Source organism: Fopius arisanus, unplaced genomic scaffold, assembly GCF_000806365.1.
Source record: "Fopius arisanus strain USDA-PBARC FA_bdor unplaced genomic scaffold, ASM80636v1 scaffold00051, whole genome shotgun sequence".
Taxonomy (NCBI): Eukaryota; Metazoa; Arthropoda; class Insecta; order Hymenoptera; family Braconidae; genus Fopius; species Fopius arisanus.
Window position 1 is genome coordinate 16,344 of NW_011887790.1, and position 14,848 is coordinate 31,191.

The following is a 14,848-nucleotide window of genomic DNA, read 5'->3' on the forward strand; positions in this document are numbered from 1 at the left end:
AATTGTTGTAAATAATTCAATATAAATATAAGAATAGTATATAATATATCGCGATAACGGATGACTCACGATGACTTTAAATTTCAGATGAAAAGAGAAAAAATTGAATACGGAATAACGAGAGTTGTGAAAAATGGCACCACCAGATCCCCTGACACAGATGAACACGTACAGATCGTACGTGACGATGCTGGCGGATCCAGGATCAAAGGACGAATTGAAACTCAAAGCTGCACAGGAATTATCCGAGAACTTCGAAGTGATAATGTGTGCAACGCAATATCCAGCCTTTCTAGATCACCTGATGAAGATATTCTTGAAGATTCTTCAGGAAGGAGAGCCCCACTTCATATCAGAGTACAATATCCAGCAAGTTAGGAAGCTCATCCTCGAGATGATCCATCGGCTTCCCACCAACGATTATCTCCGTCCTTACGTCAAACAAATTCTCAGCCTTATGCTCAAACTACTTGAGACTGAAAATGAGGAGAACATTCTCGTCTGTTTGAGAATCATCATCGAATTGCACAAGCAGTACAGACCACCTTTTAACCCAGAGATTCAGCACTTCCTGCAGTTCGTCAAATCAATCTACTCAGAGCTCCCGAAGAATCTCCCGAAGATATTCGAGCCTCGGCCGCCCCTCTCTGTAGAAGATCTTGCAGAAATAAACATCGAGTCCCTGCTCAAGGAGACCTTTACAATAACAGCTATTCAAAGCGAGAAGAAAGCAGCAGACGGTACAGTTGTAACATACAACTTAATCCCAAAGGCAGTTCTATCCTTGAAAGTCTTGCAGGAACTTCCAATAATCGTCGTCCTGATGTACCAAATATACAAGCAAAACGTTCATCAAGATGTAGCGGACTTCATCCCTCTCATAATGACGACTATTACTCTTCAGCCCTCCCCCCAGCACCGGTCATCACCAGGTTTCAACAAAGAGGTCTTCGTTGATTTTATGGGTGCGCAAATCAAGACCCTGAGCTTTCTTGCTTACATAATAAGAATTTACCAGGAAGTTGTCTCCCAACACAGTCAGATGATGGTAAAAGGAATGCTGGGACTGCTGACACTGTGTCCCATGGAAGTTGCTCATCTCAGAAAGGAATTGCTCATCGCAGCACGTCATATTCTAGCAACAGATCTCAGAACAAAGTTTGTGCCCCACATGGAACGACTCTTCGATGAACAAGTCCTTCTGGGCAATGGCTGGACAACCCACGAGTCCCTCAGACCTTTGGCCTACTCCACTCTGGCAGATCTTGTCCATCACGTCAGACAACTTCTCCCCTTGAGTGATCTAGCTCGAGCTGTCCACCTCTTCAGCAAAAATGTTCACGATCAGAGTCTCCCCACGACAATCCAAACAATGTCCTGCAAACTCCTTCTCAACTTGGTCGAGTGCATCCGTCAGAGAAGTGACGCAGAGAGCTCCACCCAGGGCAGAGAACTTCTCATGCGAATGCTTGAGGTTTTTGTGCTTAAGTTCAAGACAATAACTAAACTCCAGATGCCAGTACTCTTGAATAAAACCAGAGGACCAGCCCAGACTCCTCCTGGACCCAGTGACGCGAAGACTGAAGACGTTAAACCTGTCATCGAGACCGACGACAAAGAAACTAAATCGAAATTCGGATTTCCCCAGTCTCAATCTAATAATTACAACGTCGCTGATTACAGATCACTCGTGAAGACTCTTGTCTGCGGTGTTAAAACTATTACCTGGGGCTGCGCAAACTGCAAGACAGGAGATGTCGTTCAGTCGAAGCAGTTTCAACCAAAAGAGACACTGGTGTTTATTAGATTAGTCAAATGGGCGCTTCAGGCACTCGATATCTACACCATAGGACCCCCAACGATGGGTTCCTCCGTTCCAGGTCAAGTTGGAAGACCAGTTCAGCCTCAAACTGTTCGAACTAAAGAGGAGAAAGAGGTTCTCGAGCATTTCAGTGGAGTCTTCTCCATGATGAATCCTCAGACGTTCCAGGAGATTTTTTCAACGACAATAGACTACATGGTTGAGAGAATCTCAAAGAACTGCGCTCTCCAAATCGTGGGCAATTCGTTCCTGGCTAATCCAACCACTTCCCCAATATTTGCTACTGTTCTAGTAGAGTATCTCCTGGAGAGAATGGACGACATGGGATCGAATGTCGAAAGATCGAATTTGTACTTAAGACTGTTTAAACTGGTCTTTGGTTCTGTCTCCCTGTTTCCAGCTGAGAACGAGCACATGTTGAGGCCACATCTCCACCAGATAGTAAACAGATCGATGGAGTTGGCAATGAGTGCGAAGGAACCTTACAATTACTTTCTACTGCTCCGAGCCTTATTCAGATCAATTGGAGGGGGCTCCCACGATCTTCTCTATCAGGAGTTTCTGCCTCTCTTGCCAAATCTGTTGGAGGGACTCAACAGACTCCAGTCAGGATTACACAAGCAACACATGAAGGATTTATTCGTGGAATTGTGCCTAACTGTTCCAGTAAGATTGTCATCACTTCTTCCTTATTTACCAATGCTGATGGATCCTCTGGTTTCGGCTCTCAATGGGAGTCACACACTGGTGTCCCAGGGCCTCCGAACCCTGGAGCTGTGTGTCGACAATCTGCAACCTGATTTTCTTTATGAGCACATACAACCGGTCAGGGCAGACTTGATGCAGGCCCTCTGGAGAACCCTCCGTAATCCCACAGATCAAGTAGCGCATGTAGCTTTCAGAGTCCTTGGAAAATTTGGTGGTGGTAACAGGAAGATGATGATCGAACCCCAGAAGCTTGATTACAATGACAGAGAGACAAACTCTCCATCCATCGTCGCTAACTTTATGGACCAACAGAACAAAACACTGTCAATTGATTTTCCTGTGGAGAAGGTCATAGAGACTGCATTCACAGCTCTTAAATCCAACACGACCGATCCATTCTACAGAAGACAGTGCTGGGAAGTGATCAATTGTTACCTCGCAGCATCTCTAAGGCTCGACGATGACAGATCGATTCTTTATAAACTCTTCACTCATCCTAGCTTCAAAGAGGGTAAAATTCTTCATCAACAGGGACATTACTACAAGTGCCCTGATGTAGTCACGAGAAATGTTCAGCAGACAGCATTGACAGGACTCTTCGTGGCAGCTGCGATAAAGGAATTACGACAGTCTGTTCTGGGGACAATGGTCTCACTTGTTAGGCATTACACGATGATTGCGATTGCTCAGCAGGCAGGTCCCTTCTGCCAAACAGCTAGACCTGGAAGACTAACTGCAGCTCTGATATCTAGCAATCAGGGACTCGATTCGCTAGTCCTCATCGATGCATTGGCTGTTATCATGGGACACGAAGAGAAAGAATTGTGCAAACCAGGGCATCTGGCTCTGGTGCTGATTTTAGAAACAGCCACCAATATTCTGGGGAGCAAAGAGAGGGCCTGTCAATTACCCCTCATGGAATATTTAGCTGAGAAAATGTGCTCCTTGTGTTATGAACGAGCTTGGTACGCCAAACTCGGTGGCTGTATCGCCATTAAATTTCTCTTTGAGCACATGGCGACAAAGTGGGTGCTAAATCACCTATTCGTGTTTCTGAAGGCTCTCATGTTCGTGATGATGGATTTGACAGGAGAAGTCTCGAATGGTGCCATCGACATGGCCAAAGCTAATCTCGAGCAGATGCTCAAGGTGTGCGTCAATTCAGGGACTGTCAAGAGGGAGATGATGGAGACAGATGACAATGCGACGTCTCAGGATCTCATTGAGGCTCAGAATAAGAGCCTTTACGAAGTGACTCATGAGTTGGTACGACAGGTAACCTCTCCTCATACCATTGTTCGAGAACAGGCGATGGCTTCCCTTCGTCTTCTCGCTAACATCCAACAGAAGACTGTAACCGAAGTGATGGAACCTCACAAGGAGGTGCTAGCTGATATGATTCCCCCGAAGAAACATCTGCTGAGGCATCAGCCAGCCAATGCCCAAATCGGATTGATGGATGGAAATACTTTCTGCACAACTCTCTCACCGAGACTATTTACTATTGATCTGCAGATAATGGAGCACAAGGTCTTCTTCCAAGAGCTTCTGACCCTTTCAGAGGCTGAAGACACGACCCTACAGAAACTCCCTTGTTACAAATCAGTGACCAATCTCATTCCCCTAAGGAAATCTGCACTAAGGGCACTCGCAGCATGTCATTACATCGTCAACTGTCGTGATAAAATTTTTGGAGTACTGTATAAAGCCCTGGAGAAGCCCAACGCTGAATTACAAGAGGCTGCATTTGAATGCATGAAGAAATTCATTGCTGGATTCCAGATTGAAATGGAGAACGTGCATTCGATCATGAGACCAATGCTTTTAACTCTGGGAGATCATAGAAATCTGTCTCTGAATTGTGTTAAGAGACTCTCGTATTTGACTCAATTGTTTCCCAGTACTTTCAGTATTACTCTGTGTGAGCAGCTCCTTCAGCATCTCAAGAAACTCTTGGAGAATCTGATACAGGCCCACAAGGGGGTGTCGAGATCAGGGGAGAATGAGCAAAAGATTGCCACGATTATTGGTATATTTCATCAGATCCCAGCAGCCACTCCGAAATTCATTGATGTTCTTTGTCGTCTAGTTCTGCAAACTGAAAAGTCACTTTTAGTGGAGGCCTCGAGCCTTTTCAGAGTCCCATTAATGAGATTCTTGCTGAGATATCCAACTGAAACCCTCAATCTCTACTTGCATGACAATAATATCAAAGATCAACAGTGGTCGAGGTACTTGGAATTTCTGATAAAGCACAAGGAGGGTAAACCCTTCAGGGATGTTCTTCACAATAACACGAGTCGTCTCATCACGATGCTCCTAGCCCACTCCCAAACAAATTCAACATTGACTCAAGCAGAGAAGAGCGAATTACAGCATCAGGCCATCAGAATAATCTCGGTATTAATAAAGTTCGATGAGCAATGGCTCTTCAATCAGGAACAGCTCATCGGAGCATTGAAGCAGATCTGGTGCAATGATGAATATCAAGCCCTCCACAAGAAAATTGATTCCGTCGACTTTTCCCGTTGGAAGGAGCCCAAACTCATCGTCAAAATCCTCCTCCACTACTTCGGCCATCATCCCAATGACATCGATCTTCTCTTTCAACTTCTCAGGGCTAATTGCGATCGATTCATCCCAGACTTCCAGTTCTTACGAGATTTCCTGGAGACAACAGTTGCTCAGGAGTACACAGTAGAGTGGAAGCGAGCAGCTTTCTTCAGATTTGTCGAGTACTTCCCCACCAATAATATGTCTCAAGAGCTAAAAGCTAAAGTTCTACAGTTGATTATTATCCCGTGCTTTGCTGTCAGCTTCGAACGAGGTGAGAGTGTAAAGTTGATGGGCAGTGCACCAATGCCTTATCAAGATAATCCTGAGAACGTCGTGTCAGTCTTCATCAGCAAGATTATTGATTCTGACAATCCATTCGGTTCAGCTGATTGTGTGAGAATTTCGCTGCTTCAGTTTTCATGTCTTTTGGTGGAGCAAGCCAGTCAACATATCCACGATGCAACCAACAAACGTCAGGGACACAAGCTCAGGCGACTGATGACATTTGCCTGGCCTTGTCTACTTGGCAAGAACTGCGTAGATCCAGCAACTCGTTACCATGGACACCTCCTGCTCTCCCACATTATCGCCAAATTTGCCATTCACAAGAGAATTGTTCTTCAGGTATTCCATTCCCTGTTGAAAGCTCACGCCGTTGAAGCGAGAAGTGTTGTGCGTCAGGCCCTGGAAATTCTGACACCCGCAATGCCAGTGAGAATGGAGGATGGCAACACAATGCTGACACACTGGACAAAGAAGATAATCGTCGAGGAGGGACACTCCATGCAGCAGCTCTTCCATATTCTCCAGTTGGTGGTTCGCCACTATAAAGTTTACTATCCAGTTCGTCATCATCTGGTCCAGCACATGGTGAACTCCATCCAGAGACTTGGTTTCAGTCCAACAGCAACCATTGAACATCGAAGGTTAGCCGTGGAGCTGGCGGAGGTAATCATCAAGTGGGAATTACACAGGATAAAGGACGAGGCAGAGGCTGCTGGTGAAATAATAACATCGACAGGTGGAATTAAACGGCAAGCCCCAGCAGGCGATGATTTCTCGTCAAAGAGGCAGACTGTGGGGCCTGCTATGAGTCCAGGTGTCCCTGTGCAGCCCCGAGTTGAACCTGGATCTACAAAACCTATTGAACGTGCCCATGCTGATGCAATTCTCAACTTCTTGCTGAGGCTAGCCTGCCAGGTCAATGATGGAACCACAACGACAACTCCAGCTGCAACTACAGCTGCTGTTGCAGCTGCTGCAGCAGCGGCTTCTGGAGGCACTGCCACAGCAGCCAATGCCACTGCCGCTAATGCTGCTGCAGCTACAGCACAGGGGGGAAATCCTGGTGAACAGTTATCCAGGAGATGCGTTACTCTCCTCAAAATGGCACTGAAGCCAGATGTCTGGCCACAGTCTTGTGATCTCAAGCTTGCCTGGCTCGACAAGGTATTTGCCAGTGTTGACAATACTCAGCCGAATTATGGAAACATCTGTACAGCTTTGGAGCTCGTCACTTTTCTTCTTGGTGTCATGAAACGAGAACAGATTCTAGCGAGTTTTAAACCACTACAGAGGGGTCTTGGTGCTTGCATTGCCAGTGCTAATACCAAAGTCATCAGGTTGGTTCATGGATTGTTGTCTAGATTGATGACATTATTTCCTACAGAGCCCACATCCGCAAATGTTGCCTCCAAACATGAAGAATTGGATACCCTCTACACGACTGTTGGCAAATTTGTATTCGATGGGCTTGCTGCTTACGAGAAAAATCAATCAGCAGCTCCAAGTACTTTATTCGGCACTCTCATGATGCTGAAAGCAGCCTGCACCAATAATCAGAGTTATATCGATCGACTGATCACACCGTTTATGCGAGTTCTTCAGAAAATGGCGAAGGATCATCTGCACTCGACTCAAACCGAGTCAAATCCAGTGGGAAGTGAACTTCTGATTCTTAGCTTGGATCTTGTTAAGAGTAGAGTTGGGGTGATGGGAGTGGAAATGAGAAAATCATTCATTGGAGCTATTCTCGTTGGACTGATTGAAAAGACACAGGATATCAAGGTGATGAAAGCAATTACGAAAATGCTGGAAGAGTGGATGAAGAATAAGAACACAATTGCTATGAATCAAGCTCCCAGTCTTCGAGAGAAATCAATTCTCCTTGTCAAGATGATGCAGTACGTAGAGAAGAGATTCCCAGATGATTTGGAGCTCAATGGGCAGTTCCTCGAGCTCGTGAACTTTGTGTATCGAGATGAAACTCTTAAATCCTCTGAGTTGACATCAAAACTGGAGCCAGCGTTTCTAAGTGGGTTAAGGTGTATACAACCTCACATCAGAGCCAAATTCTTCGAGGTCTTTGATGGCTCGATGCGAAGAAGACTCCATGACAGACTATTGTACATCGTTTGCAGTCAGAGTTGGGACGCCATGGGACCCCATTACTGGATAAAACAGTGTATCGAGCTTCTCCTGGTGACAGCATCCTCGACAACTCAGATACAATTATCGAATCAAGACACTCTGCTACCTTCTGTCAATTCCATAATCAATATGGCAGATTCTGAGGACCTCAAGGGCTTCATGATGTACACGAACGTGAAGGAAGAGCCCCAGGAAGTTCACGACCAGAGTGACATCGCAAATGATCTAACGGAGACAAAGGACTCGAAGGACTGCATAATGAGAGAGAAAGATGAGATTTTCGATCTCGATCTGTCGACGGTTGATTCGAGTGGAGCTGTCCCAGAGGATGTCGTTAAAACCGTCACTGAGCAGACAGGAACTTTAACTCAACTCGTTTCAAAACAGTCAGATTTTATCGAACACTCGAGAAAGATAAGGACAGAGCAGCTCCTCAATTCTGCAGCTCAACTCTGCCACATGGATACTAATCTTGCAGAAAGAGTCTGGCTCGATACATTCCCCAGGTTGTGGTCAATCCTGGATGATCACCAGCACAACACTCTGATTGGTGAAATAGTGCCATTCGTGTGTTCAGGAACCCACGTGATCCAGAAGGACTGTCACCCATCGGCGATAGCAACTTTCGTCGAGGCCCTGGCACATTGTGATCCCCCAGTGCCAATGAGACCAGCTCTCATGAAGTACCTGGGTAGATCTCACAATATCTGGCACAGAATGACTCTCAGTCTCGAGCAGATGGCATTTGATGGAAATAGCTCGGGTAGCAGTAACCGAAAATCAAGAGAAACTGATTGCTACGATTTCGAGCCTGACAACAGTCCGCACGCCGAAGTCCTGGATTCATTATCAGACATGTACTCATTGCTGTGTGAGGAAGACATGTGGGCAGGACTCTGGCAGAAGCATGCCCATTACAAAGAGACACTCCAGGCAACAGCACTGGAGCAACAGGGATTCTTCGAGCAAGCGCAGAGTGCTTATGATCTAGCCATGACTAAATTCAAGGGAGATTACGTGACAACACCAGCTCCATTCAAAACACAACGAGAAGCTATTCTGTGGGAGCACCACTGGATACGATGCGCCAAGGAATTGAATCAGTGGGATCTTCTTCTCGAGTACGGGAGTAAAAAGGCTGAGAGAAATCCATTCCTCATTCTCGAGAGTTCCTGGAGAATTCCAAATTGGGGACTGATGAAGGAGGCACTTGCACAAGTCGAGCACAACTGCCCCAAGGAGATGGCGTGGAAAGTGAATCTCTACCGTGGCTTTCTCGCTATTTGCCACTCGGAGGACCAACACCTCAATGCAGTCGAGAGATACGTGGAGCTTGCATCGGGATTATGCATGAGAGAGTGGAGGAGACTTCCCCATATTGTCTCCCATATTCATCTGCCTCTTCTTCAGGCAGCCCAACAGATAATGGAGCTCCAGGAGGCTATGCAGATTCACCAGGGACTTATCCATGGTAGATCATCATCCCTTCATGATATGAAGGCCATCGTTAAAACCTGGAGGAATCGTTTACCAGTGATTGCTGATGACCTGAGCCACTGGTCTGATATATTTACGTGGAGACAGCACCATTACACTTTCATATCATCGCACTACGACGCCCAGCAGGATCAGACAACCAATCACTCAATGTTCGGGGTGCATGCATCAGCCCAGGCGATCATCCATTTCGGAAAAATCGCCAGGAAGCACAATCTGACTGGTGTATGTTTAGACTCGTTATCCAGAATCTACACGATTCCCAGTGTTCCCATCGTCGACTGCTTCCAGAAAATTCGACAACAGGTCAAGTGTTATCTGCAGATGGCATCAGTCAGTGGTAAAAATGAACTGCAGGACGGTCTCGAGGTAATCGAATCCACCAATCTCAAGTACTTCACCAAGGAGATGACTGCAGAGTTCTACGCTCTCAAGGGAATGCTTCTGTCACAGATAGGTAGATCAGATGATGCTAATAAAGCATTCTCAGCAGCTGTGCAGATGCACGACACGTTGGTGAAGGCGTGGGCCCTCTGGGGTGATTACCTCGAGCACATATTCACTCGCGATGCCCGACAAATATCCATCGGTGTCTCTGCAATCACCTGTTTCCTCCATGCCTGCAGACACCAGAATGAATCCAAGTCTCGAAAGTATTTGGCTAAGGTGCTCTGGTTACTGACGTACGACGACGAGAAATTCTCGTTGATGGAGGCCCTCGATAAATATGCAGTTGGAGTTCCTCCGATTCAGTGGCTTCCATGGATTCCGCAGTTGCTCATGTGTCTAGTCCGAAATGAAGGAAATGTCATTCTCAATTTATTGTCACAAGTTGGGAGGATGTTTCCACAAGCTGTTTATTTCTCGATTAGAACTCTCTACCTTACCCTGAAGATCGAGCAGAGGGAGAGGTATAAGAGTGCAGAGCTGGCTGGAAAGACTGAGGAAGGAAGGGTACAGCCAGGACCAGAGACTGGTCCCATCAGGGCAACTCCACCCATGTGGAGGTGCTCCAAGATCATGCACATGCAGAGAGATATTCATCCGACTATTCTGTCGTCTCTGGAGGGAATCGTCGACCAAATGGTGTGGTTCAGGGAGACGTGGTACGAGGAAGTACTCAGACAGCTTAGACAGGGCCTTGCCAAGTGCTATGCCATTGCCTTCGAGAACAGAGGAGCCGTCTCAGAGGCAACCATCACTCCCCATACCCTCAATTTTGTGAAAAAACTCGTATCAACTTTTGGCATTGGCATCGAGAACATATCATCTTCTCAAAACGTCAACAACACTTTCGGCTCAGCTGCATCAGAGAGCCTCGCTAGGAGAGCACAAGCCACTGTTCAGGATCCTGTTTTCCAGAAGATGAAGGGCCAGTTCACCTCGGATTTCGATTTCACCGTGCCTGGAGCTAGACTACTCCATAATTTGATCAGCAAACTGAAGAAGTGGATTAAAATCCTGGAAGGAAAGACAAAGCAATTGCCCAAATCTTTTCTCATCGAGGAGAAGTGCAGGTTCCTGAGTAATTTCAGTCTGAAAACAGCTGAGGTAGAGTTACCGGGGGAGTTTTTACTCCCCAAGCATTCGCATTATTACGTGAGAATAGCTAGATTTATGCCGAGGGTGGAGGTTGTTCAGAGGCACAACACAGCTGCCAGGAGATTGAGGATCAGGGGCCATAATGGACGACTCTATCCTTATCTAGTTGTAAATGATGCTGGCCTGGGGGATGCTAGAAGAGAGGAAAGGGTCCTGCAATTGCTGAGGATGCTTAATCATTACTTGGCGAAGCAGAAGGAGACCTCGCGGAGATTCCTGCATTTCACTGTACCAAGGGTTGTGGCAGTTTCTCCCCAAATGAGACTTGTCGAGGATAATCCAGCGTCAGTTTCCCTCTTGGACATCTATAAGAAGGGTTGTGCTAAGATGGGAATTGAGCATGACGCCCCCATAGCTAGGTATTACGAGAGGCTAGCAGCTGTTCAGGCAAGGGGAGCACAGGCAAGCCATCAGGTCCTTCGGGATATTCTTAAAGAGGTGCAGACCAGTATGGTACCCAGGACAATGCTCAGGGACTGGGCTGTCAAGACTTTTCCCTCTGCCACTGACTACTGGACCTTCAGAAAAATGTTTACCCTCCAATTATCTCTCGCATGTTTCGCTGAGTATGTCCTTCATCTGACGAGACTTAATCCTGACATGATGTATGTGCATCAGGACTCGGGACTCATTAATGTGGCTTATTTCAAGTTTGATATTGATGATACGAGTGGAGAGCTCGATGCCAACAGACCTGTACCCTTCAGACTAACACCCAATATTCTTGAGTTCTTAACTGGCACTGGAGTCTCTGGACCTCTCACAGCATCAGCCATTGCCACTGCCAGGTGTCTTGTTCAACCATCGTTCAAGGTCCATACGATTCTCAGGGCTATTCTCAGGGATGAGGTAATTGCTGATCACAATAAGAAGCAGGATGATCCTGAAAACGCAACGCAAGTGCCTGATATGAAGGGGGAATTACTGATTACGATGGTCACGAGGGCTGTCAATGCTATTGTACAGAGGCTTAATTCATTGGCGACTTTTGATGGGACTGATAGCAAAGTTGGAACACTCGTTGCTGCTGCGAACAGTCATGATAATTTATGTAGAATGGATCCTAGTTGGCATCCTTGGTTGTAAATTTAATGGATGTACAGGATTCGGGGGAGTTGGGGTGGAAATCACACTAGATACTTATTAGGTCGAGTAATTCGGGAGAATAGAGGAAGAATGAGGGCTGTCTATCTTCATTTCACTTTTGTGAGAATTGAAGGGAAACTACTGAGTTTTCAATATTTAAGATTATTGAAAGTCTTTTAATTCAATTTTCCAATGACCTTTCATTAATTTTTTCATATTAATTAATCCAATTTGCCAACAATTTCAATCGAAAAAGTTGACAAAAAGTACGACTCATTTATATTTCAGATATTTAAAGCAAACGTCTCATAATTGTTGTCACACACAATTTTTGAAAATACTTTTTGCAGATTCTTATATCAGTAACTCGTGACTATTTAAACTCAAAAAAATTTGCCCTCAATTCACAATTGTCAATGGAGAAAAGAAATGAGTGTTTTCTCTCTTCATTTCACGTCGGTAATAATTAATTGATTGACAGGTATCAATGCAGGTACCAAGGTGTTGATACTTTCTTTTGTAAATATTTTATAATTAGTGTTAGATTTATCAAAGAACCTCGAGAAGACAAGCGATTATGTATGAAAATTGATGGACTATGTAGTGTACTAATGGAGGGAACAATTAACAAATTTGAGTAATGAAGTATGAATAAATGCAATGATTTCGTTTATTAAAAAATTTGTTGTTCCTTTATTTCCCAAAAAAAAATCCTTGCGAATTCAAAAACCCATGGATAAAGAGAATTCATACACGAATTCAATTAGTAATCACGATTTTACTGAATTCCTTTGAAAATTGGATTGATTGTTTATCAATTGTATAAAAATATTCCACAGTAAAACTAGAAACTTTTATCAATAAAAAATATTCAACAGCAATCCCTTGACAGAAATTCTTCGTGGAAACAATTAAGGACCGGATGGAGTGTCTCGGAAAGATAATTTACTCCGAAATTGGGATTCCTAATTACTCCGTCAATTAATTGTTTTTTCCGATAATTGTTAGCTAGCGTTCTAGTCGTTGGTAACCGCTAGAACGCTAGCTAACAATTATTGAAAAAAAAAAAACGATTAATTGCCAGAGTAATTAGAAGTCCCGATTTTGGAATAAATTATCTTTTCAGACAGTCCATCCGGGCCTTAAACAATCGAACAAGTTTGGAAAGTCCCGAAATCTTTCCATAAAAACCAGATGAGCAATAGTCATTCAATTGTCAAATTGATTTTTAAAACTGAGAGGGAACTAAACCAATGGAGTGATAAATTTCCGTCATCAATTGTTTACCGAGAAACGTGTAAATAATATCAGGAAAAATGTTAAAGAGATTAGTTTTCCGGAATTCATTTCGATATTATTCGGAGAACTATTGCGACGAAAGGCCATTGAAGCTCGTCAAAGGACCACCAGTGAGTATTTTGAAGTCTTGATGATTTATGATTGTCTGATGGGAAATGATTTTTGCAAGGTTTTTCCTCCTGTCACTGAGAAAAATGTCGTCAAATTCAACACGATTTTCACGTTATTCTTCGGGATCCCCTTCATGGCGCCCATTCTCTTAATGTTCCATCAGCTGAACAAACAATCATAAAAATTACTGAGAAAATTATTCGTTAATGAATGATCAAGGAGAATTTTTCATGACAATAGTAATGAATTTAATTACGACAATACATTCGAAATAAATTAACATAGATATTATGAAAAACCTGAGATTCTCATGTTTCACACTGATTCATTACTTCCTATCGATATCCTCAAAATATAATGATTACTCCATTTATATATCATTACTGTTGATTTGTACATCATTTTACATGTCAGACAAACAATCTTAAAATACTCAACCTTCAATTCATTTTACATATCAAGGTTTCCTACTCCTCAAAAAGATTTTATTCCCTATTTTTTTAATGTGAAATGTGATGACAGAGTCGAATATCATCAGTCAATTCAAAATTGTCCATTGAGAGACTACTATGCGTTTGAAATTAATCATTAGTTATCAATTTCACAAGTTTCATACATTCCTCATAAATTTCATAGATCCAAAAATGAATAATTAACGAAGAATTACTCAATTTTTTCTGCCTGATTGTAATCTACTAAATATAAAATGATAATATTAAAGTTACAGTTAATTGTTTTCTTTTTTTTTGTATAAATGTGTTTATCCAAGTTTATCCAAAAGAAGAAATGAAACAGAAAGAAATTACAAAACCGTTATTTGCGATTATTTCACATGATCAGATTTTCGTAGATCTTTTTAATTTAAGGCCCGGATGGACTGTCTGGAAAAGATCATTTACTCCGAAATTGGGACTTCTAATTACTCCGTCAATTAATCGTTTTTTCTGATAATTGTTAGCTAGCGGCCTAGTTCTTGACAACCGCTAGAACGCTAGCTAACAATTATTAAAAAAAACTATTAATTGCCAAAGTAATTAGGAATCCGAATTTCGGAGTAAGTTATCTTTTCTCGATAATCCACCCGAGCCTTAAAAAAAAACAGAATTACCTTTTACTAAATTCGACTTTGGAAGACGAACCTCATGACTGTTTTCCTGCATTTTGTTAAGTTTTGGGAGATAAAAACTTATTATCCCAAAAATGGAGACCATTGGACCGCTTCTTCGCTCGAAAAAAGATGTAAAACGTAATGCAAATATGTTTACAGGTCTAACAATATATAATCATGATGGACTAGTCTTCCAATGACCACAAAACTCATAGTAGTTCCATTAAGAAATCTAGAAAATGAACGAAGAAAGTAATTATTGAAACACTAAGAAAATTTTGCGCAATCTATAAAGTTTTACTAAAAAAAAAAATTAATATGGAAAAGATGTCTTAAAAAATGTATTAATCCCATAGGAGTGGCATAAAGCAAATTCTCAGAGAACATGACGAGACAAATGATTTCTAATGATTATTTAAAAATTATTTTAACAGTACGAGCAGATGCAGTGTTTCTATGAACGATAAATTTTCTGAACCAACTCTTAAGAATTTCTGTGCCTTTCTTGGCTGATAATTCCTAGTCCAAAGTTTTCTTCGCATTTCAATATTCGTTCTACTTCCGAGACGTCTGAATCAATGGTAAAGGAGTAAAAAAATTTGAATATTTGCGCATTCAAAAATAATAGA

General features: G+C 43.2%; 2 protein-coding genes across 2 annotated transcripts in view; one reads left to right on the plus strand and one right to left on the minus strand.

The window, feature by feature from the left end:
* Positions 1-76: 76 nt before the first annotated feature.
* Positions 77-11,914, plus strand: Nipped-A (Transcription-associated protein Nipped-A). Its single transcript, XM_011306992.1, has one exon. The coding sequence runs from the start codon at positions 134-136 to the stop codon at positions 11,699-11,701; it is 11,568 nt and encodes a 3,855-aa protein (XP_011305294.1). The 5' UTR covers positions 77-133; the 3' UTR covers positions 11,702-11,914.
* A 2,233-nt stretch (positions 11,915-14,147) lies between these two features.
* The window catches only part of P5CDh1 (delta-1-Pyrroline-5-carboxylate dehydrogenase 1), a gene marked incomplete in the record, with an annotated part of 4,731 nt that continues 4,030 nt past the window's right edge, over positions 14,148-14,848 (minus strand). Inside the window, 1 exon segment of the mRNA XM_011306994.1 lies at positions 14,148-14,848.